Source organism: Marmota marmota, unplaced genomic scaffold (assembly GCF_001458135.2).
Source record: "Marmota marmota marmota unplaced genomic scaffold, marMar, whole genome shotgun sequence".
NCBI lineage: Eukaryota > Metazoa > Chordata > Mammalia > Rodentia > Sciuridae > Marmota > Marmota marmota.
Genome location: NW_026000185.1, coordinates 14423338 through 14448951, shown reverse-complemented (window position 1 = coordinate 14448951; position 25614 = coordinate 14423338). Strand labels below are relative to the sequence as shown.

General features: G+C 41.3%; 1 protein-coding gene across 5 annotated transcripts in view; it reads left to right on the top strand.

The window, feature by feature from the left end:
- The window catches only part of Dnah3 (dynein axonemal heavy chain 3), a 166242-nt gene that overhangs the window by 894 nt on the left and 139734 nt on the right, over positions 1-25614 (top strand). For all 5 annotated transcript variants that reach the window (XR_007342671.1, XM_048789601.1, XM_048789600.1 and 2 more), the window contains exons 2-12: positions 1652-1831; positions 3741-3845; positions 4384-4606; positions 8194-8266; positions 8652-8820; positions 11322-11511; positions 14008-14203; positions 17866-17991; positions 19136-19331; positions 20936-21115; positions 23955-24091. Coding sequence is in view for 4 of the 5 variants with exons in the window: in XM_048789601.1 (XP_048645558.1) it covers positions 1829-1831; positions 3741-3845; positions 4384-4606; positions 8194-8266; positions 8652-8820; positions 11322-11511; positions 14008-14203; positions 17866-17991; positions 19136-19331; positions 20936-21115; positions 23955-24091 (1598 nt within the window). In the remaining variant the exon portion in view is untranslated. The remainder of the gene's footprint in view (positions 1-1651; positions 1832-3740; positions 3846-4383; positions 4607-8193; positions 8267-8651; positions 8821-11321; positions 11512-14007; positions 14204-17865; positions 17992-19135; positions 19332-20935; positions 21116-23954; positions 24092-25614) is intronic.

Here is a 25614-nt window from a genome sequence, read left to right as displayed (position 1 = left end):
GGCTATGACATAATCTATGTTTAGCTTAAGACCCAAGTGATTCTGGTGTAACAGATTCTTGGCTGAGCATTTGGGAACTGCCTCCAGAAGGACATGAGGACATGCAAATATCACAGCTAACTAGAAATAAGCCATCTAGTTCTACCCAAGTTACATGTCAGAATCTTGGTTATAGAAGTCAAGATCCACTGGGTTGCCATTTAATTTATAAAAATTAAAGTAGATTTGCTGATAATACCCAAGCCCATGCTATAAAATGAAAGGTTCTCACATTTACCAAAGAAAAGACTTTTTTTTTTTTTTTAAGATATTGAGGACTGAACCCACGGGCACTTTACCCCTGAGCTACATCCCCAGACCTTTTTATTTTTTATTTTGAGACAAAGCCTCACTAAATTGCTTAGGGCTTTGCTAATTTGCTGAGGCTGGCCTCAAACTTGCCATCCTCCTGTCTCAGCTTCCTGAGTTGTTGGGATAATAGGTGTGTACCACAAAGAAGAGACTTAAGTATTCATAATTTTTTAATAAACACTTCACATAGCCAGATAGTTCTTACAAAAACCTCCTATCTTTTCCCCTTAAAGGTACCATAGAGAATTCTTAGCCAGTCAAGAAACCTCCCTTTGTTCTGGAATTGATTTCTAAATTTGCTGATCTTGCAAGTGTTCCATCTATTCCTGTCCCATGGATTAAGATGTTTTCTGTTATCAGGGTATTTTTGACTCTTTGTAAGTCTTAGTCTATGTCTGTGAACTAGCTCAGAGTTGAATTTGTTTCTGAAGAGCTTCTGTTGTGTTCTACAGAATGCTCGTTTCCTTTCTTCATTATCCCAAGTATGGCTTATCTTTTGCATGGCTAGGTATCTCTGTTCTCTCCTCTAATCATCTTTTATTGACTCAGCTATTTCCATGTTTATCACTTGGATGATCATTTCTCAATATGGAGGGACATAAATATAATTCATCATGCCTCAAACCCAAAAGAATCTAAGAGCTTAAGTAACCAAGAAGTACAAGTTGAATCCAGGGTTCCTGTTGATGTCATTGAAATCTCTTCTCTTTTGGGGAACTCTGCTTGCTTCTATGTTGGCCTTAATCCAAGGGAGACTTTTCCCCATGTTAGACAAAGATGACTATCAGAAACTGTAGTCATAAACATCCTGACAACGACTTTAATGAAGAGAGAGTGTACTTCTTTCTCAATAGCTCTAGCAAAAGTATCAGGAAATACTTTTGTCAACCCAGCTTGGGTCTTGTGCTTCTCCCTGAACCAGTGACTGTGCCCAGGAGGCCAGAGTAGTCTGATTGTGCCTTCTCCTGGAGCCAGGGGCTGGGATCAGCCACATATTATAACATGGACTGAAATGAGAGTAGAGCTGGGTATGCCCACTAGGGCTCTAGTTTACCTCTTTTGGTGGGAAGAGTAACTTCACAAATGGTGTTAGGGCTGAAATCAAATTTTTCTCACACTGAGCAGAAATACAAGTGCCAAGACCACCTCCCCAAAAATGTCACCATTCTCCTTGACTGCAGAAGGTCAGAGATTTTTGGTTTTAATTATTCATTCTCACTCTTGCTGTACTTTCTTCAGGTGTTCCAATTTTGTGGTGTTTGCTCATTTCTCTTTTAATGAAGATTTTTATTTGAAACAGATTTAAAAAGCTAGGCCAAAGGAAAGATTTCCACTGACCACAGAACCTTCTTGCTTGCAAAACACAATACAGACAGCACTAACTTATCAATTGATACATGTCTTCCGCCTGGGATCCTGAAAGAAATAATGAATGACTTCATATCCCTGAAAGTACTGCTGCTAATATCTTCCTTGGATGGTACGGTACCTGCTTTGGTTGACCATATTCCTTTCTGATTGATGCTGGAAATTTCCATTTTGTTCACTTCATCAATATAGATGTGACTTTAAACCCAGTAATGGAAGCGGGAACTCCTGGTGATGACCTGTCAGTTCTCAGATCCTGGAGATTGAGGTCAAGAGCAGAAAGGCAGAGACAATGATTTAAATCAACATAAGTTTTGTAAGATAAAAAAATCAGGGTCAGTAGTTCTCAAACACATCATATAAAGATGAAGCATCCCTGATCTGAATAAAGGTACTTTGGTGTACCTAATATGCCACCATTTTTGAGAATCACCAAATTAGGCCATGAGAACAATGAACCCATTGCATATTCTTAAGAATCCCAATCCATCTTTGTTTATGGGCTTGCATGTTTTCCTTTAATTTTAAGGTCCATGTGATACTTGCCATTTCCAATGTGTTGTGGTGCAGAGTGGTGTGTATTTAAAAGTCACCATGGTTGGCAAGTATGCCTCTTATGTGGCTGAGATGTATTACCTGTCATCCCTGGGCCTTAGTTTCATCAGCTAGAATATGGGTATAAGAAATCTCATAAGGTTGTACAATGCCTGGCACATAATAATTTGGAATCATTCTAGAAATTATTGCTACTACTATTATTTAATGAGGTAGGTACTTCAGGGGAGATAATGGATATTAGCTTGAATCAGCAGGGAGGGGTTTATTGAGGCATGGTGGGAGGCACTGATAATAATGAGTCAAATGCCACTCATCCACCCTACCCCTCACCAATGAGTTGCTTAACATAATTTTCAAATTATATTTAATATAATTTCTAAATAAATAAAATCTATATAATAATGTCTCATCTTACAGAAGAGTTAAGTCCAAAGTCATTGCCTAAGGTCAAAATCAAAGAGCCAATACTTTCCCCTTGATATTCCTCCAAACCATCTTTAAACTGCTATATAGAAACATCTCCCCATAGATCTAGGCCAATAGTTTTTTTTCTCCAGTGTTGGAACAAATTGCAACTTCTCTGTCACAGCCCCAAATTAAATAGTTGTCTTACATATGGGGAATGAGTCTTTTTTTTTTTTTTTAAGCTGAAAATTGAACCCAGGGACACTTTACCACTGAGCCACATCCCCAGCCCGTTTTATTTTTTGAAACTTGCCAAGTTACTTAGGGCCTGGCTAAGTAGCTGGGGCTGACTTTGAACTTGTGATTCTCCTGTCTCAGCCTCCAGAGCTGCTGGTATTACAGGCATGTGCCACTGTGCCCCAAAGGATTGAGTCTTAAGACAAAAACACATATGAATGCTATTCAACAGTACTGTCATCTTCACCTCTGTTCATAAGAGGTGGAGAGGTACTTGGAAACTGAGAGTGACTGGAAGACACACATTCACACCTACCTAAGGCTCATTCCCAAGTCTCCACAATGTGATGAAATGGAGGACTTACACACTCAGGCTTTTTAAAGGTAGCACAGTGTTGCTTGTGTGTATGTTAAAACACATATAACATGCAATGCTACTGCCCTGAGCAGGTTTCTCTTTGGAACTTTGTGTATATGAAATACAAGAGTCAGTTTTTTAAAGTGACCCCCCTTTTTACCAAGAATAGGGTATCTTGGGGCACCCTCAGAATCTGGGCTTTTCCTAAGGGGGGGGGGAGATTATCCAAATCAGTTCATAGAGGGAAAACCAAGGAAGAGACACCAGAGGGATAGACAAACTGATGCTAAAAAAATAAATATATTTAATAAATGAGGGTGGAAAGGGTGTTCTGCAGGCAGAACTGTGTGCCTAAAATCTTTCCTGGGGATTTATTTAATCCTTAACTAGTCCTTAACCCTTCAGGGGCATGGAAAAAATTCTCCTAATTCCTGACAAGTGCCTTTGTTCCCATTCTCCACAGTTCTCCAGGAGTGACTCCATACATCACATGAGCCACTCCCAGGGACGCCCAGAACTGCCCCCGCTGCCTGCCTCAGCCAATGAGGAACCTTCTGAACTCTATCAGGTATGTGCCCCTGGCTGCCAGACCTGCTGTTGAGGGTGGCAAGGTAAAGAACTTGCTGAATACCTTCTGTTGGTATTCAGTAGGTGCTGGTAGGGGACAAACAGTCTGACTTGACAAATGGGTTTAGTGGCTTTGGTTATGAGAAAGAGCCACACAGTTGTATGTAGGGGAGTTAGAATCTGGCTTTCCCATTAACCTGCTGTCTAATTGAAACTTTCCGAACTACTCCATCTTCCATTGTAAAAGGAGGGTCATTCTTCCTCTCTTATAGTCATGTCCATAAGAAATAAAATCAAGAGATACAAATCACCTGACTCACAAAGTTATTGTTGAATGCCAGCAGTTAGCCTTGGCCTTAGAAATCATGCTTACAGTAGTCAGAGAGTTGCAATTGGTGTCTATTCAGAAAATATTTCCACTAAGTGCTGTGTGGAGAAGCATAGCATAAAGGGTGTGAAACTCTGTCTCATGTGAACAGAGCTCAGGCTCATGGGAGATGTCTCTGATCAAGTCTTGCTTTGCATTGCTTCTCTTTTAGACTGTCATGTCGCACAGCTTTTATCCCCCATTGATGCAACGCACATCATGGACCCTGGCTGCGCCCTTCAAAGAGCAGAACCACCACCGTGGACCCAGCGACTCCATTGCCAACAACTATTCCTTGATGGCCCAAGACCTGAAGATGAAAGACCTGCTGAAGGTCTATCAGCCAGTCAACATTAGTATCCCTAGGAACAGGGCTAGTCTGGGGCTGCCATCAGGTACTTGTGGCAGTATGCAATGTTTTGTGTAGAATGGAGCTTTTCAGTGGAACTTCTACTCCTAGGTTCTAGTTCTGGCTCTACTACCTCTTCTTCAGCTAATTTTGAATAACTTCATAGAGCCAAACCCTCCTCATCTATGAAATGGAAATTATTCTCATGACTCATATTAATGGATCATTTGCATATACCAGGCACCGTTCTATGTATTCGTACCATGAGTGCTGCATCAGACATTATCAAGAAATGTCATGACTTAAAGCAACCAGTATTTATTATTTCACAATTTCTGCAGGTCATGAATTTGGGCCTGGTTTAACTGGGTAGTTCTGGCTCAGGGTCTCATGAGCATGCAGTCAAGATGTCAGCCAGGGCCCAGGGCCACTGTCATCTAAAAGCAACTAAAAACTCATTCATATCCTTATATCATTGTTGGCTGTTGGCCATAGACACCAGTTTCTCACCATGTGGGCCTCTCCATAGGACAGTCAGTAGCATGGCTTCTGGCAGCCCTTGAAGTGAGTGAAGGGGAAAGCAAGACAGAGAGAGCAACAAGACAGAAATCATGCTGTTTCCAAAAACTTAATCTTCCAAATGACATTCCATCATTTTCTAACATATTTTATTTGTTAAAAATGAATCACTAGATTAGCCCATACTCAAGAGAAGGGGATTATACGAAAGCATGGTACCAAGAAATAGAGATCCTTGGGGGCCATCTTGGAAGCTGTTTACCACAGTGCCTTACAGATATTAATTTATTTTATCTCACCAAGTACCCATATATCTGATTAAGGATATGCTTTAGTAATTTTATTTTTGTTATATGTACTTTGGAGCCACTCAATCGATTCTGTCTCAAATTCTCATTTTCTAAAATTTTTCTTCCTGTGCTAAGTGAATTCCTTTATTATATCTTCTATTTTACTAATTTTCTCTTCAACTCTGCTCTATCTTTATTTTATCATGTCTCATAAGTGTTTATTATTTCACAACAGTATTTTTTTCATTTTCATACTTTCTAATGGGTTATATGTATGGTTTCTCCTAATTTCTTATTCTATTCTTATGGTCATAACCCTTTCAGAATTTGTTTATTAAATATATATGCACATCTCTATGATGCTATCTTTGCATGCTTCTGCTTTAAGGATACACAGCAAACATTAAATACCAATTAAATACCAAAGTATTCAAGATCATTATACCTGGAAACTTAAGTTTGATGTTATAATTACTAATATCATGGTCATTATTTGTTCAAGCTGCCATAACAAAGTACCATAGATCGGGTAGCTTACAAACAACAGAAATTTGTTTCTCATGATTCTGAAAGCTGGGAAGTCTAAGATCAAGGTATCAGCAGATTCATTTTCTAATGAGGGCCTATTCTTGGTTCAGAGATGACTGTGTTCTCTCTGGGTTCTCTTATAAGGGCACTAACTCCCAAAGACCTTACCTTCAAATACCAGGATATTGTTTCAGCAGAAGCATTCAGTCTAAATGGTCATCATTTAACACTTTTCTTAAATAGTAATTATTGTAATAATTATATTTTCCCATTGTGTATTTTGAAAAATTTTTTATCTATGAATAATTAGTGCTAATACCTCCCAGATTTAATTGTCACAAAAAATTTTCAGCCTAGTCAGAGTCTTGAGGATGAACTGCTAACATGCTTTCTGCAAAACAGACAGCCAGCAAGACAGAAATTGATAAGTATCTGTCATTCAAGTTCTTGTTTGAGTTGAATTATGCTTATTATTCATTAAAGGATATTTGTATTTGGAGGATGTTCAATATTTGTTTTGAAACAGTATTTGTATAGCTGCATTATTTCCATTGTGTTCATCTTTCCCTCGACTGTTGAGTTTATTGGCTATCTTTCTTGGTATTGTTTTTTCTCATGTGTACTGAGATTTTAGTTTGCAGGCCTATGTTGAAAGTCTTTCCAACCTTCTTGCTGCATGCTTCCCTCTATTTTTTTATTGAGTTATAATTTACAGACAATAATACATGCAGATCTTAAATGTTGAGTTCAGTGGTATTTGACAATTGTTTATAACATATATATAACACATCTATATGTTTATAACATATATCTAAGTGCCACCCAAACATGATATAGAGAAGTACCATCACTAGAGACAGTTCATTTGTGCCTCTTTCTAATCAAATCTCTCCCTTACCTCATACCATCCCACCCCAGAGTAACCAGCTCCTAATTCGGTCACCACAGATAAGTTTTTCTTGTTCTCACATGTAAATGCAGTCATGTAGTGTGGACTATTTTGATGAATTCTTCTTAATCTAATTTTTTTCCTGTGTCTCCATCTGGCCTTTCAGGACCCCATGTTGTCCCCACTGTCATACACTGATGCTGAGGCTCCCTTCCTAAGGTGATACTCAGGGATGTTATAGATCTGGTCTCTGAGGCCCGGTGAACCTTTCTGAGTCACGTCTAGCTGCCATATGAACCGATGACACATGTGCTTTTTCTGCGTGGCAGTGTTGCTCTCTTTACAGCCTTGCTTCAGTCCTGGTTTCTGGTTCTAGGTTCCAGCATTGTGGGTGTCGGGCTGGGGATGTGGAGCAGTGGTAGAACACCTGCCTGGTGTGCTCAAGGCCCTGGCTTCAATCCTAGCACTGCAAAAAGCAAACAAATATGTAAACAAATGCAAAGAGTATTTTGTCTATTATTGTGTTTAGAGAATATTAAGAAGCTCAAAATGTGAACTCAAAATACATCTTAACTGAGAGTCTTCAATTCTCTTGGTTTCCTCCAAGTGTCAATTTAATATTAGTATGTGTTTAACTTTTTTTTTTATTAATTATCAATTTCTTTGGGCTAAAGCCTTTAGCAAGTAATACTATTTAGTATATAACATAATAATAATTTAACAATATGATTAAATTTAATATTCAATAAATAATAATTTAATAAATATTAACTTAAGATTAATAATACCTCCATGGATACTATTGAATTTAATATTTATAATTGATATTACTAAATTTAATGATGAGTTTGATATAAAATTTATTTTATAACATTGATTTTATTCATAGTTACCTTCTATTTATTGCAAATGATACTGTTTTCTGTTTGTAATTATTATATACTTGTTACAAATGATACTTTTTTTTCCTATTTGTGATCATATAAAATTTCCTCTAAAAATAAATGTACTAAGTTTAAAAGCCTGAATCTATTTAAAGAGAAATATTAAATAATAATACAACTGATGCTTAGAAATTGAAGCATACGTTGTTGGGAGCCAATTGAGTAGGCAGTCATCAATAGTTGTGGAATGTATAGCTGAGTGAGTGGGAGGTATGCTTAACCCCGTTTTACAGCTGGGGAAGCTGAGGCCTGGAGTGAGAAGATCACTTCCTTCAGGTAGCACAAGTAATTAGTGATACATGTGGGAGCAGAGCCCACCTCTCCTCTCTGGTGCCCCACACTCTGTCCATTCCCCTTAGTGTGCTCCTGGGCTGTCCTGAGAGTTATATCCCTGTGGACAGAGAATGGCCCCAAACCACTGCCTACTCCTGATGTCTTTCTTTTCTTCACTGATGTCTTGCAGCAACCAAAAGCTCATCAGAGCCCAACAAGAAGAGAATGAAGTTCTGTCTCAAAGACAAAGAGGATTTTACTGGGTAAGGTATCACTGTGGACAACAGAGAGGGAAGGCCACTGGGCTGAACCTAAGAAGATTGTGGTCTCATTAAAGCCACACTCTGCTTCTTGGTTTCAAAGCATTCCCACTCACCCAGCAACTTAGTTTTTTCTCACCAACTGCCTTAATTCAAAACTTTCAGGTTCTAAGTGAAAATAAATTAATCAACTGAGCAAGAGCAGTGTGACATATCTTCGTGGTGTTCAGTGGTTGGGGTCGTCTTTGAAGCACACACACATGCCATTAGATGATACAGAGGAAAGAGTCTTCTGTTACCGAACCACACTCACTAGATTGGAGGAAGTGGGTCCAATGCCATAGTTTCTCTGTGGAGTACCAAGGGCTGAGCTGTTTCTATTTTCCAGGACCAAGTCGCCCTGCTCCACATACTCATCCATGAAGAAGGAGGAGGACACAGCTGTCAGCCTCCCTGGAAGCAGACCAATGAGTCCAGAACAGCAGATTGATGTGATGTTGCAGCAGGAGATGGAAATAGAAAGTAAAGAGAAAAAACCATCTGAATTAGACATGGAGGTACGTTCTTTCTGGCCCTTTTCCCTCAGTTTGCTAAATGTTGTTCTTGGCATCTGAGGGATTCAAACTGGTCCAAACCACATGATAGACCTGAATGACTGTGTGTGTGTGTGTGTGTGTGTGTGTGTGAGAGAGAGAGAGAGAGAGAGAGAGAGAGAAACAGCAAAAGAGAGAGACTGAGAGAAATATAGAAAGAGAGTACTCTGACCTACTAAGTCTTAGAAATTGGTGCCCTTGGATCCTCTTAGAACATAGGTGAACCATAAGCTAGAGTTATCTGATTTTGCAGAACAAGAAACAGGACACCCAGTCAAATTTGAATTTCAGATAAATAATGAGTAGTTTTTTAGTATCATTATATCCCAATATGTCCTTTTTTTTCCCCCTGACAACCCTATCATAAGCTGAATGTGGCCTGTGGATGTATTTTGAAAATGAGGGAAACCTCACCTAAGCTAGGTTTCCAATCTCTTTTTAAAAAATTTAAAATATTTGTAGTTGAGCTGGTTAACTTCCTCCCTTAAATGAGAAATAAATTCTCTAACTGGTCCTCGTCCTCACCAGTCTCTACTCTTATGTCCACCCAACTTTCATTCATTAGCATTACCTGCCTGGCTCCAGGTGGACGTTTGAGTTTCCAACCCTTTTCTTAAAACACCAAAGCTTTAGCACAAACAGCTTGTGGTTTTATAGTATGTAATAAAATAATTGATAATAGAATCCCACAGCAACTAGGTATATGCAATTGTCAAAATTCCATGCTAGACCCTTTAGCTTCGTGAAACCACTAGGCACCTGGTACCATGATTATCCCCATCATCCAGGTGTGGAAATTGGGGTGGAGACTGATGGAGCAACTTGCTTAAGGTTACCCAGTAAGAGACAAATCTATATTTGGCTGTTCCCAAGTCTCTGTGCTCTTAAAGAGTTATGCAACGATTCTTAAACTTGCCTGAAGATAGGACTCACCTAGGTGCTTGTTAAACCTCCCTAACTACCTGAGGAGGGCCTGGTTAGCTTCATTTTAACATTACCCTACTTGCTGCTGCCCACCTAGGTGGTTCTTAAAGTCAGGGAAGTTTGGCACTACTGTCCTTTGCAGATGAGCTTTAGGATGGTTTGTTTCAGGATTTTTTGACTTCACAATAGTGTGAAAGTGATACACATTTAGTAGAACCTCTACTTCTAATTGTGAAATTTGATCTTTTCCTGGGCTATACATATGCATCATGACACTCTCTTGTTGTACGTGGCAGTGGCAGTGAACTGTAGCTCCCAGATATCCACACAATCATGAGAGGATACAAGCAATATCCACAGTGTGCTGTGTTGCTAAGCTAGGGTGTTTGTTAGGTTAGGTGTAGTAAATACATTTTCAACTTAGATTCGTCATTATAAGTCAAGGAGTGTCCTGTATAAGCTGCTACCATTAAGGTTGGAAAGAAGTGGGCTGCAAGTGGGTTGAGGCTGAAACCTCCTGTGTTAGTGTTTCATAGCTTTGACAAGAACAACTTAGAGGAGGGAAAGCTAATTCTGGCTCACAGTTTTAGAGGTCTCAGTCCCTGGTCGGCTGACTCCATTACTTGAGGAAAGCTGCACATGATGGCAGACAGGCATGGTAGAGCAAAGCCACTCAGCTCCTGGCAGCCGGGAAGCAGAAAGAGAGAGAGACAGGAGAGGGTCAGGGACAGAGAGGCCATGGCCTGGGCCATACTTCCAACCGCCATGCTCCACTTGCCTGTTGTTTTCACCAGTGCACAGTAAATCCATTCAACATATTAATCCATTAAATGGATTAATCTACTGATGAGGTCAGAGCCCTCTTGATCCAATCTTTTCACCTCTCTATTCTCTAATACCTGAGCCTGTGGACATTCCAGATCCAAACCATGACACCTCTTGTCCAAACTTTGTGCCTCTTGTTCATCTGAAATTATTCCTCCTCAAAGCTACCAGCAATTTAGGGAAAAACCCTACATAAACAACCTCCTGAAGTCCCCAGGTCACATCAAGCATTTTTATTTAGTTTTTGTGTTTATGATTTTTAAATTCAAAAGCCCACAGTTGGATTACAGGGGGGGAAAAAACATCCTAAGGACTTTGGGGATATTTTCCTCACTGACAACTACAAGCCACGGGATTAAAGTGCTTTGTAGAGGATCTTTGTTGTTCAGGAGGGTGAATTATTTGAGTCATTTTCGGATTTTGTCATTCCTCTTTTTAAAAGTCACTTAGTGTATACTAAGCAAGGCATTGACAAGTCCTTCATTATTGCCCCTAGTGAAATCTCTCTGGCTTTGGTTGAATCTTCCAGAGCTATGGGAAAAACTTGCCAGAGATCTTGTTGCAAAAATGTGCCAGGCCAGAAAGAAGGATCGTAGCAAATGAAGAGTGGAGTTGGGTACTGCATGAACAGGGTCCCTTGACAGGTGATGGGTGGGACAGATGGGCACACTTACTCAATCATGACGTTTTTCTTGCTGATGACTTGTTCATGAAAGAGATACTGTTACTATTTGACTAATGGAATCCAAAAAGACATGATTACACCCCAAGAGAATGAAGTGATGGTTCGGATTTCAAAGCTGATTTCTACTGCGTTGTTGACAAATCCCTCCCTGGTACCGCTGCTGGTCACCCTTGAGGAAGAGAAGGAAAACGACTATTACAGTAGCCTCATGAAAAGCATTGGTAAGTTGTGCTGCTATCAACATTGATGTGGCTGTGTCCCGTAGTATGCTGTTTTTAAGTCCTTTGGGTATAGACCGAGGAGAAGGATAGCTGGGTCAAATGGTGATTCTATTCCCAGTTTTCCAAGGAATCTCCATACTGCTTTCCATATTGGTTGCACCAATTTGCAGTCCCACCAGCAAAGTGTGAGTGTACCTTTTCCGACACATCCTCGCCAACACTTATTGTTGTTTGTATGCATAACAGCTGCCATTCTGACTGGAGTGAGATGATATCTTAGAGTAGTTTTGATTTGCCTTTCTCTAATTGCTAGCAATGTTGAACATTTTTTTATATATTTTTGATTGATTGTGTATCATCTTCTGAGAAGTGTCTGTTTAGGTCCTTGGCCCATTTATTGATTGGGTTATTTGTTTTTTTTGGTGCTTAGCTTTTTGAGTTCTTTATATACCCTAGAGATTAGTGCTCTATCTGATGTGTGAGGGGTAAAGATTTCCTCCCAAGATGTAGGCTCTCCATTCACCTCACTGATTGTTTCTTTTGCTGAGAAGAAACTTTTTAGTCTGAGTCCATCCCATTTATTGATTCTTGCTTTAAACTGTGGAACCAACCTAGATGCCCTTCAATAGATGAATGGATAAAAAAAAATGTCACACACACACACACACACACACAATGGCATTTGCTGGTAAATGGATGAAGTTAGAGAAGATAATGCTAAGTGAAGTTAGCTAATCCCCAAAAACCAAATACTGAATGTTTTCTCTGATATAAGGAGGCTGATTCACAGTGGGGTAGAGAGGGGGAGCCAGGGAGGAATAGATGAACTCTAAATAGGGTAGAAGGGTGGGAGGGGAAGGGAGGGGGCATGGGGTTAGAAATAATGGTGAAATGTGATGGACATTATTATCCAAAGTGCATGTATAAAGACACAAATTGGTGTGAATATACTTTGTTTATAACCAGAGATATGAAAAATTGTGCTGTATATGTGCAATAAGAATTGTAATGCATTCCGCTGTCATATATAAATTTAAAAATTAATAAAAAAAGAAAAGCATTGGTAAGGATAAATTGGCATCAGCTTTCCCCTCACTTTATTATTTGCCACCTAGTTCCACTGAATGTGCCTAAAACATGAGTTTACCTTTAATTCAAATGTCCCCTCACCCCCGCCACCAACACCGATGGCCACACCATCAGTGTGAATTCACAGAAACTGGGGATAAAAGGCAGATTCTGACTCAGGAGATCAGCCTCTGGGATGGAGCCAAGATCTTGCATCTCTAACAAGTTCCCAGGTGACCCAGTGGGACTCACCAGGGACCATAGTGTGAGTAGCAAGAGCGCATTCAGACTTCAAAACCCAGCTCAAGACCTACCTCTTCACTCAAGTGTTTTTTTTTTCTCTCCCTACCACTATCAATAGTCCCTTTGTTCTCTGCACCTGTAGCACCTCTTGTTCCTACTTTCAACTCATTTGCCCTTCCAAGTTCTCCTGTGCTTTTATTTCTCTACTACTACTTCACACTGGGGCTGTCATTTCATTTCTCCTGGGTCTTGTCTCCTGTGTCAGACTGTTAGCTCTTGGATGGAGATGGATGTGCTACTGATCCCCATTCAACTTATCATTAGCCCAGTGTCTTGTGCATGTGGTAGGTCAGTGGGAAGGATTTGGTAATGGGTGGGCAGTGGGAGAAGCACATCCAACCACAGGGGTGATCCTGTTAGTTTTCCACCTTTCTATTCTCTCTTTACCAATTTCTTTGGTTATTTTTATTTTCTAACTAGCTTTCTAATGGTGTCAGTGTAATGGCCCCTGTCTATGATCATACAGAACCCAGCTCCTGAAAATAAACACATGAGGTCCTTCACTCCAATTTACTCCTCCATTTGCATCACCTCTAACCTCCTCACTTGTACCTGATCTTTCTGCTGCAGCATACGTAGCTCACAGCACCTTCAGCAGACCTAAAAGAGATGGCACTTCATCTCTTTATGCTCTTCCTTTCTCTTCCTAATAAACTCCTGTTCACTTTTTTCGGATCCAGAACTAGTGTTTCTTCTCTAGGAAGCTTTTACCCATCCTTCCTTAGCCTTAGAAACATCTGGTCTCTAAGTTGGCATTTGTATGTAACTGGTGTGATCAATTTGTTGATTTTGGGATAAGTGTCTTGATATCAGAAATCAACTGTCGATAAAGTAGGTATTAGCATGCTTGTGCATTGTCACGCAAGATGGCTGGGGATCCTAATGGGACTCAATCCCAGGTTTAAGTGCTTCTCCTTCCCATGAGATACCTTCAGAAAGAAAAGACATACCAACAGAGTGGAGCTTCCCCAACGGAGTGATAGCCAAGGATGGCCTATGACCTTGCAAACAAAGGGGAATCTCCCAGTGTAAATGGACAGAGGCTCATTTGCATTGTTAAAGCTAGGAGCATGGGATGTTCAAGGTCCCTGCCTAATAACAGGGTGTTTGCCCTCTTGGTTCTAGTTGATTACATCCTCATGGACCCACTGGAGAAAAAAAGACTCTTCATTGACAGCATCCCACGCGTGTTTCCTCAGAGAGTGATCCGGGCCCCTGTGCCCTGGCATGCCACCTACAGGAATAACAAGAAGTGGAACGAGGAGCACCTGCACACGGTGAACCTGATGATGCTCATCCTGAAGAACCTGTGGTTTGAAGAGTAAGAAGTATCTCCCCTCCTGTCCTCTCCTTTCTTCATTATTTCCACATAGAAGCAAGCCTCTTAGGTGGGGCACAGTGACATTTTGCTCTGACTGCAGCAAAATGAATCGAACAATAATAATAATAATAATAATAATAATAAGATGAAAAATCCTAGACCAAAAGTGCATATGAACTGTGACTGAGAACCCCACATGCAGGGTTAAGTGGCCGTCCTTTGTCTTCCTGGAGTACCTAGTGCCTCTGTGCACTGAACTTGGTTAAAGAGCAGATGCCTTGAGCCAGTCCCAGCTCAGGTTCACAGCCTAGCTCTGCTGTTTCATAGGGAATGTGTGTGTACTAGATCATTTCTGTGTCTTCCTTTTCTTATCTTGAAGTTTGAGAGTTCCTACTTTGTACGGTTGCTAGGAAGAATAAACCACTGAATACATGCAAAGTGCCTTGCACGGTGTCTGGTATAACCTAAGTACCCAGGAAGCATGGATTCACCGTAAGCTCCATCATGACACTTATCACCCTGAATTGTAATTGTGTGCTTGCTTATCTGCCTCTGTGAGGTGTGTAGGGGCTTGGGTCTCCTTTATGGAACACAGCCAGCAAGCTAGGGTTTCTCAGCTCTGTTTAGCAGTGATTAAATTGGCCCCAGGAATTGCTGGAGTCTATAAAGAGATGGGGAGATTCACATTTTTTTCTCTCAATCATTTTTTTAAAAATTGAGATATACAGTGGTCACTTTCTATTCACAGGAGATTTGTTCCAGGATCCCTCACAGATACCACAATCAACAGATATTCAGGTCTCTTATAGAAGATGGCAATAGTGTTTGCATATAATCTACACACTTTCCACATACTTGAATCATCTGTGGATTACTTATAATATCTAGTAAATGCTATATACATACAAGGAGATAATACAAGGAAAAAATGTGTGTACATGTTTGGTACAGAAGCAATTTTTTTTTTCTGGAATGTTTTCCATTTGTGGTTGGTTGAATCCATGCCTGCAGAGCCCACGGATATGGAATGCCAACTGTAATTCACATTCCTTAAAATCCACCCTTTAAAAGTTCACAATGTGTTAGTTGTTAGTATATTCACAAATTTGTGCTATTCTCACCACTAATTTAAGAATATTTTCATCACCCCAAAAGAAACCCTGTACCTGTTAGTAGTCACACTCTAGTTTCTCTTCCTCTCAGCCCCTGGCAACTGCTAGTCTGTGGATTTGCCTATTCTGGACATTTTCTATAAGTGGAATTATACAAAATATAGCCTTTGCATCTACTTCTTTCATTAAACATAATGTTTTCAATGTTTCTGTACATAGAAGCTCATATCAGTACTACATTCCTTTTTATGGCTGAATAATAATCCATAATATGGCCAGATTCCATTTATCCATTCACTGATTGTTCTGGAGGAGGACGAGGAGACTGTGAAGTTCTTTTTAGGCCCCTTACGAAGGGGTACAAGTCCTGGCAGGATAGTTCACTGAAAGGGCAGGCTAATGAAATGATTAACTACCAACATCTGGGTTCTTTGTTAGAAAAATAAGAGGCAGATATGTGGACCTGATTTTGATTGGCTAAACTTATCAGCAAATCCTATGCTTTTTTTTTTTTTTTTTTTTTTTTTGGAGGATCTTTAGTCTTTAACACATTTAGTCTGAAGAGAGCCTTGTTGCTTGGACAACCTATTTGTTTTTCTTATGCTTTTCTTACAAATTTATCTGTTTGTTTATTCATTTGTTTATGAATAAATGACAGGGCATCACTGAATTTGCCAGGCTGGCCTTGAAATTGCAACCCATGGAATTACAGACATGGGCTACTGCACCCAGCTCATTTTTACTTAAGCACCCCTGGGTTCAATCCCTGGTATGAAAAAAAAAATGAGGGGGGACCAAGGGTGAAGTTAATCTAGGAGAACCCACCAATGATAAGAAATAACCACATTCCCTTTTTCTGAACAAAATTCAGTTTTCTAAGATATTAGAGATGTTAGAGAAAATTAATTTTCTGACTAGTCAGAAATGTATAGTAATAATTTATAGAATCCACTCTGGAACTAGACTGCTGGGGTTCTGGTTCTTGTTTGGTCACTGGTGGACTATGTGATTTGGGGTAAATTAATCCCTCTGTGACCTCTGGGTCCTGGGGATGCGAGAATTGCAGACAGCAGGAGCAACCTGTTACAAAGGACCCAGGCGGTAGTATGCTGGGGGGGGGGGTCCTAGGAAGAGTGTAGAGCAGGTGAGCTGGGGAGGGTGGTCGGAGAGGAGGGCAGAGAGGTGACGGGGAGGAGAGGGAGTAGGAGAGAGGCACAGGCTGTGGAGGACCTTGTGTGCCCTAGTCAAGGACTCTGGCTTGATAGGGGAAGTCATTGGAGGGTTTCAAGCAGAGTGACATGATCTGGCTTAGATTTTAGAAAGAGCCACTTGATGAATGTTTTCTCTAGTAGGTGGAAGCTAACCCACAATAAGAAGGTGGAGGGGAAGAACCAAAGTTCAGAGGATTAGACCAAGGGGAAGAAAGGGAAGGGAAGAGGAAGATCATGGCAAGAATCTGAGATAACTTTCCCGAGTACATATAGGAGTAAACCGTGGTGAATCCCCCGTGGACATCCACAGATGGGCCCTAGTTAGAATGACATACTCCATGCAACTATAATATTATCAAAGTGGATTCTACTGTCATGTATAACTAAAAAGAATCAATAAAAAAAATGGAGATATACTTAAGAAAAACAAAAAGACCCCCCTGATGGCGGAGAGACCTTCAGGTCTCCTCCTGGGTGGGCCTTTCTTCACTGTCCCAGTGGCTCCAATCAAGGCAGTCCTCTGCATTGCCTTAAATAGGTCACCCCGGAGGCCATACTGAGGTTGGGGTGAAGCCCACTGGATGATGAACATGGTGCTTGTCCCTCTCCTCTGCATTTTCTCTGTGGCAAAGAACTTTGGATACTGGTTTTTTTTTTAATGTTTTAATTTTTTAGTTGTAACTGGACACTATCTTTATTTTACTTATTTATTTTTATGTGGTGCTGAGGATGGAACCCAGGACCTTGCATGTGCTAGGCAAGCGCTCTACCACTGAGCCACAGTCCCAGCCCCTGGATAGTGTTTTTGAATCAAGTTCCCAGCCAGCCAAACACCATTGGTGCCAAAGCCCCACTCCCCAGAGGGAGGTGCGTAAGAAGGCTCATAACCACCTGCTGAGTGAACTCATCGTCTCCTCTTTGCAAGAATTCTTTTGGACTAGCCAAAAGACTAGAGCTGCAGGTTTTTAGGATATAATGAGTTTTGCTAGGTGCAGTAGCACACGTCTATAATCCCAGAAGCTTGGGAGGCTGAAGCAGGAGGATTTCAAGTTCAAGACCAGTCTCAGCAACTTGGTGAGACCCTGTCTCAAAATAAAAACTTAGGCTGTAAGCAACTTAGTGAGACCCTGTCTCAAAATACAAAACAAAAAGACTGGGGTTGTAGCTCAGTAGTAAAGCACCCCTGGGTTAAATGTCCAGTACAAAAATTAAAAAATGAGTTTTACTCTGCTTCAATTTCTTCTCATTGAAAAATAAGAGCATTTGCCCTTTGAACTTTTCCTGTAAAATTCATTATTGGCTTTTTCAGCTTAGGAGGTTTCTCCCTCTCTTTTGGCAGATTTAAAGACCTCAGGTTCGTGCGAACAGCAGAAATACTGGAGGGGAAACTGCCTCTGCAGCCGAGCGAATATTGGGAAGTGATCCAGAACCACTGCCTGGAAGCTCGCCAAGTTCTCCTCACCAAGTCAGTGCCTGGCCTCTGAATGGGGCTGCACCACAGCCCCCTAAAGATGGAACATTCAAAAATGAAAATTGGTTTCCCATATGGGGGTTGCACAGACCCTAGTGACTTCCCACTGACGTGTTTCTCGGTCCCCTTCCTTCCATGTTCCCTGGAAGCCTCATGTATAACTGCTCTTTGTCCCTGGCTCCCAGGCTCCCTCTGCCTTTTGGAAATTCTCTTGTTGCTCTTCCTTATGAGGCTACCACTCTCATTTCCTTCCTCTGAATCCTTTAGGTTTCAGTGGGCTATAGGACAACGTATTTAAAGAACTTTTATTCAGATGGTCCACTGGAAGAGCCTCAAGGTTGCAGTTAGAGGGTTTTCAGATACTTAGACAGATTTTTTTTTCCCTTTGCAAAAGCATGCAGGTCTATATCCTGAGTCAGAGACATGACTTTATGTAAAATAGTGATAATAATACCCACTGATTATCAGAGAAAATGCGTACGTCATTGTTGACACATAGTAGAAGCTCAATTAATCTTAAGTATTCTCTTCACAGATGTGACTATTGCTAGATACTTCTCTGATTGCTAGAGTAGATCAGAGAACAAACATAATAGGATGAAATACCCGGTGGCTCCCAATGTGAATTAGAAATTGGGAGAAGTAGGATTAAAAACAAACAAACAAACAATAAGGCACCCATTTCTTCTTATCTGAGTTCTACTCACAACTCTGAGTATCCACTGTCACAATGGATTTTTTTCTCCCAAGTTTATTTCCTTTCTTCTCTTTCTATCTGCAAAATCTAAATCAGAGGCCAGGTACCTCCTAGAGAGAGAACATTCTAGTTCTTTAAGCCACTGTACCCCAATCTCTGATTATAAAGAATAAGCTATAGACTTTCAGCAGGACCTGCCACCCACACCCTCTGTGCATTTGGGTATGATCAATGGAAGAACAGCCTCTCAATTTAAATCTTATTTGCTTCCAAGAAAGGGGTGTTTGCAGGTGAAGCAACCAGGGTTATGAAATGACCAATTTACAAGACCACTTAATAGGAAATGAGTCATCTGCCTGGTTGCAGAGAGCAGAGGGATGGCAGAGAGGGCTTCTCGGAGCTCAGAAAGCTTCTTACGTGGATTCTCTTCTTTCTCCACAGGTGGATCCCTACCTGTGCCCAGCTTTTTGTCTCACAAAAGGAACACTGGATCCGCTTTGCTCCCAAGAGTGACTATGACTCCTCTCGAAGCATCGAGGAATATTTTGCTTCGGTTGCTTCCTTCATGTCACTGCAGCTCAGAGAGCTGGTCATCAAGTCCCTCGAGGACCTCGTTGCCCTCTTCATGATACACAAGGTATGCTGGGAATCCACACTGTGTCCTCTCGGAGGAAAACAACCTTGTTAGAACCAGGATGCCATCACGTATGTCCTCAGCTGTAAACCAAGCCCAAAAGTAAAGTTCTGGATTGGAGCCACGATGGGCAATTGTTAGTTTACAAAAATTATGTCTAAATACACAGTAAACCTTCCTGGTAAACATCTACCAAAATGGAGAAGTTGTTAAGAAATTTTAAAGAAAGATTGCATAAAATGGAACACAAGCTTCTTATAGTAAGGTTGAGGACACTTTTTGTCATCTCGGGTACAAAGAAGGAGTTGAAAAGGTCTAATATCAACCATGGCTTGATATTTAGGGACTGTTGTGTGTATCCACTGACTATAGTGACTCATTTCTTTGAAAGGGGAACCCTCCAGAAAGAAAAGGCTCTGTTTATCTAGCTAGTAACTTTCTTCATGAAACTGCTTTGGTGAAGTAAAAATAGAAATTTAGAGCACAAAGTCCTAGTTTTCAAAGCACGACAGAATTCCCCTCAGTTGAGATACAACCTAGGAATCAAGGAGAAGAGTCTTTTGGATTCTATCACCATGTTTGTATTTCACCTTAAAAAGACTAATAAAAATGAAGTTTTAAGTATTTTTACAAATAAAGTGAATAATGGACCTTTGGCTAACAAATATAGAAAACAATGCTGCTGAATTGTGACTGCAATGTCAGCTCTCTAAGCTGGAGGGCAACTCGGTAGGTGTCGTTAGAAACATCTACTTTGCCGAGCAGAAGAAACCCAGATAGGGAGAGAAATCTCACTCTAAAATTCCACTCAGAGAAAAAAGTAAAAGTTATGTGTCTGAAGAAAGGGGAAATTTATGAGTATTTGACACACAGTAGATGTGCAATAAATGTTCTACCTTAAATCTAGAAATCTTTAATTACTGGACAAGTCTTTTACAGCTCCCTAAGGAAATTTCATTAGGCACTCTAATTTATGAAACTTATCTACTTTTTTTGAATAAAATTAGAAATACCTTTAAGTCAATGTTTCTGTTCTAGGAAGACTGACATTTTGAGCATCTGAAATAGACCATACACTCATAAGCAGTGCCATTGGGGTGTACAGATAATTATCCATGCTTTGGGATTCAGTTAAATAATTTTTGTTGAGCACCTACTACGTACCAAATACTGTCTTGGATATTTTGGAGGAGAGAGATGGATCAGACATAGATCCCACCCTTTAAGTTTAAAATCTTGCTGAAGATAAAAATAAAATACTATGAAGGAAGTGGAAATATGGAAGTTCAGCAGTGGAGGAGATTTTATCCAGAGAGGGAGGCTTCCCAGAGCTGAATTTTGAAGGGTGGGAAGGTTTTAGAAATTAGAGTGCAGTAAACACTAAGCAAAATAAACAATACCAAACAAGAGTTTTAAGAAAGGAGAGGAGCAGGAAGAGCTCAGAGTGGGGTAGGCTATGCGGAGCCTGTGTTTTAAACATGCGTAATATTTGGTATGGTTCACTTCCCTCCCTGGTGCTCAGGTAGACTGTGAATGCATGACTTTCACTCCCTTGACTTTGAAAGGCCCAATCTGGTGACATTTACCATGACTTATATCTCCTGAAGGATGGAAATGACTTCATAGAGCCCTACCAAGAGATGAATTTCTTCATACCCCAGCTAATTGTGATCAAACTTGAAGTCCAGGAGCCCAATATTGTATTTAATCCAACTTTTGATGCATGCTGGGAATTGATAAAGAATTCTTTCTTGGAAATCATTAAGAACTCTAATGGGATCCCCAAGGTATAGTATTTATTTTACTTAATCCTCATTTGTATCTTTATTCACTTACTGAATAAAATATGTTTAAGTGGTCGATACTATAAGACATAATGGGTGTGGTATTCACTTAGGAAATTTTACTTTGGGAATATATCTTGAATATACCCCTTTAACCCCCAGAAAGATTGTGTGAGCCATAAAGAAAGGTCCATGCAGCCCAGGACTGTGCTTCTAGCAAGGGCATTAAGAGTTGTTTTTGAGGGAGTATAGTCCCTTCCATGATGCCAACTCCCAAGGAGCAGATGTGTCCCAAGCCATATCCAACTCAGGCTAATAATTCATTATGGATCGCTTGCCATGAACTTGCCAGAAATTTTTGTAAAACTGGATTTAATTTCATCTTGAAGTTCCCGTTGGTTTGTTTCTTTGCCTTGTAGACTTCCAGAGAGAAATCTCCCCTTCCTGGCCCAAGCCCTTTCCCATTTACTTCCCAGGGTGGAATTGCTAATCAGATACAGACAGTTATGAGCAAACGTTTGCCATTAGACAGGATCATCCACATTGTTTAACACCAGTCTGATTCCCTCCAGGTGTTTGGTGTGATAAGAGGACCTTGTCCAGTCCCACATGGGGAGGGAGCGGGGGATTCTTGTTTTCTCTTTCTTTCTTGTTCTCTCCAGAATATACACTTACACACATTTGAGTCCTCTTCCCTGGATAATCCTGTACTTAGAGAGTTCTAAGAAATCAAGATTAGAGAAGAGGTGTGTAGGGAAGCCTGTGAAGCTGACTGCAGCAAAGGAGTTTTGATCTCAACCAAACTTGGTGAACATGAAAATTGGGTGTGCAGAAGTGGGTGAAAGAGGGCAGCTTGCCTGTGACCGGTATTCCTAGGAAGGAAGTGAATGAAAAGACTGTGATTTGAAATGATAAGTGTAGGGCTTGGACCTGATTAAAATACACCCTCCTCGAGGCCTCCTTCCCTGCTGTTGATGGGTGATGTTTTCGAGCAGCTGGGGCGGGAGAGCCAGCAGCTGAGATGCTGCTGAGGAAGGCCTAGCAGAGGCTGGTGCCACCCCCCACCTCCCCTACTTAGTGGATTGTAATGGCAAGAAGACAACCTCCTAGGGGACAGATTTGTGCCAGGTTTGAAAGCGATTGCACCAAACCATAGAAAAAAGCACAAGGTCTCGGAGTTCTCCCTCGAGAGTGATGTCCACCCATAGTACGGCTCCCTCTCTGAGTGCTTCTGGCTATTCTAGTTAACAATGAAAAATCAAATGACAGTTTCTTAGGTTGAATAGCTACAAACTACATCTAAGAGCAGCGACAGATTGGCAGTTACCCCTTTCCCTACTAGTCTGGCTTTGTTTATGATTAAACCTAAGTTTTTGGTGGGGGAAAAGGGGGCAGAGAATTCAGTAAGAAACTTTGGGAAATAAAATAAATAGCATTCAAGGTGCAGGATAGAGGCATATTGGTGAGAGTTACTAAAGAAAGTAAAAGGAAATATTAGAAGTTGTTTGTCTGGGCAGTATACCTGAGGGAAAGGATGCTCTAACCCTGACTGACGCAAAAAATTTGAATGAGACGCAGAAATAAAATGAAGCTGAGTGAATAAGGGAATGTTTATAAAACTAAAATGCAATGAGTAGAATTTAAAGCGTTGTTAGCTGTCATGTTGCTGCATTACTTTCATAGTGAGGAAAAATTATACTTGGCTATGGAGAAGGGCCAAGGGACAGTCTCTCTCCTAATGGGTGAGTCCTCTTCCTCAATATGCCAGGGAATGCAAAGTCAGAGAAGTGCCCAGAGGGAGCACTGAGGGTGATGTCAAGACCAAGGAATCCAAGATCAGAAAGCCAGAGAAAAGAGCAGAATGTCACAATTAATTACCTGGAAAGGACAGGATTGCTCCTGTTTTCAGTTTCACAGACTGCTCTCTAGGGCGTGGGAGAACTGCCACAGCAGAAGGTGAACTTTTAGGGAAACTCAGGGTCTCCTTGGAGCCACGAGGACTCTCTAAAAATATGAGACTTGAAAGGCGCAGGGGACTGAAAGAGGAGTAATCCAATCATAAAGATATAGGCAGGGACGGATTGGAGTCGTCCTTGGAGTAAGGCTGAGGAACGTCTCTCAGGAGCTCCCTTCTACTCCCAGGTCGAGGTCCAAAGGCCCGTCGTTGGAGGCAAATTTGGCGTGAGGGTAGGGAAGAAATGGATCCCTGACGAGCCCCCAGATGTTATAGTTAAAGCTTCGTCCTGGGGTTTCATAAACTGACTTCCAGAATACTCCCTTATAATCGAATGTGACTTATGGAGTAGAAGGAGGAGATCAAGAGGGAGGGAGGAGAAGGACAGAAAAGGGGAGGAAATGCAGAGTAAATGTAACAAAAATATGCTATGAACATGGATAAATACACCACAGGGAATTCCATCGTTATGTGCATATAAAAAGCACCAATCAAAAATAAATAAATAAATGAGTGAAAGGAAGATCAGTAGAGCAGAAGAAGAATGGGGGAATGAAGGAGAGGAGGGAAAGGTGGGGGGAACAGCAGTGAAATGGAGTAAATCAAATTCCACTGTGTACGACTTTGTCAAAATGAACCCAACTACTGTGCATAACTATAATACTCTAATTAAAAGGAAAAAAAAAAGGGAGTGATCCAGGCAAGAAGAGAGGAGAGAATGGAGGTAGCCAGAACAGCAGAGTGGTTCCTGCACTGCCTGAGAGGGAATAGAGGGAGAATGAGCTGGCTTCCCTGGAAACGAGTCCATTGCTAGAGATCTTGCATTTTGGTATTGTCGCCCTTCTTGTGGATGTCCTGTGATGTCTAAAAGTGCTTTCTGCTCTCTAGGTGGAGTCTGTCCTGTTCCCAGAGTTAAAGGGATATAACCTGATCCTTGGAACAGTGGACAGTAAAGAAAAACTTGTTTCTGATTTTGTGGATCAAACTTTTGACGTATTTCAGAAAAATCAAGTTGGCCCCCACAAGTAAGTTCATTGAGCTATAACTGTATTACACAGTCTTTGTGGTTTTGGTTCTTAACTATCATCAAATAAGCAATTCCTATTTCCACAAACCTAAAAACGTACATAAAATGACTTGCCAGTACTTACATGGGTATTACTGTTTATCCCCATGTTACAGATGAGGAAACTGTAACTTTCCTGATGTTAACCCATAAATAAACAGAAGTGCCAGGATTTGAATGAAACTGCAGATCTGTCTCCATTATCTGAAAGCCAAGGGGTCAGATGGATTTTGGCTTTAAAAAAATTTCTGGATTTTAAGAAAGTCATCTATCACATATTAGTTGCAGCTTCTGCAAGGTCTAGGGCAACATATTCATATTTCTGCTGTGAAACCTGCAAATATTCACATCAGTAGCCTCACATCAGTTTAGGCCAGGTTTTGCCACCAAATGAGTATTTGATGCAATTTTGTTTTCTCAGAGATTTTTGGAATGGGGAATTTAAGGGAGAAGGGCTTGAGGAGCAGTTATTAGAATTCTGTCATCACCACACGGTAGAACATCTCACAGCTGTTCACATAATGTGAGCAAGCAGTAACTATTTTAGGGTAATCACATAATGTCACTTCCAAACTGAGATGTAGAAGGAGTGTTATTAACAATTACCACGGGACAGTGGAATAAACTTTGTCTCAGGCAAGCCAGGACATCTGGTTCCCTTAACCCAAGGTTTCTTTTTTTTAATTAATTAATTAGATCTTGGAGGGAAGATGGCGGCGAGGGGAGTGCATTGCCCCCGTGTGCTACTTCACAGTGTGGGAGTATGACAAGTCAGGACGGCTAAAGGATATCTTGTTAGGAATTTCCAGCAATAGTGGGGTGCTCTGGAACCTGGAGGAAGGATTTCCATTGCACGAGGATCGGCTACGGGGACTCAAACGCGAGAGGTTTGTCGCACAGAGGGTAACACTGCTTATTCAGCAAATCGCCCCGCTGCTAGAGTCTGCAGCGCGCGCTGGGAAACGAGGAGATAACGACGCAGGGATACAGCGCTGCAGTTTCTGCCAGCCGTGCAAGCACCGTACTCAGGGCTGAATTCTGGGTTCGAGGCGGGGGAAGGAAGCGGTCCATCTTGGTTCTCCACACCGGTCAGACCACAGAGGAGGCCAGCAGCCACCATGTTGGAAAGCTGACGTCACCATCCCTGTTTTCGACTGACCGCAGCTCATTCAGCCATAGAACAGGTAATTTCAGGCTGCCATTCGCCTGCGGCTTGCAGACAGATTGCTAGGGTTCAGTGCCTGGGTGCTTCTTACAACCTGATCTTATCGGAGCGAACACCGAGCGCGGGGCGGCCGAGTTCCGGCTCCCGGAACCGCCCTGGCCCAGGGCTGCAGAGCCTGAGGAGGCTGCTTCTTGGACCCTGCTCCTATCAGAGCATACACCAAGCACTAAGCGGCCGAGTTCCGGCTCCCGGAACTTCCCTGGCCCAGGGCTAGAAGCCCGCGGAAACTGCTTCTCGGTCCGGGTCCTGCTGAGGGC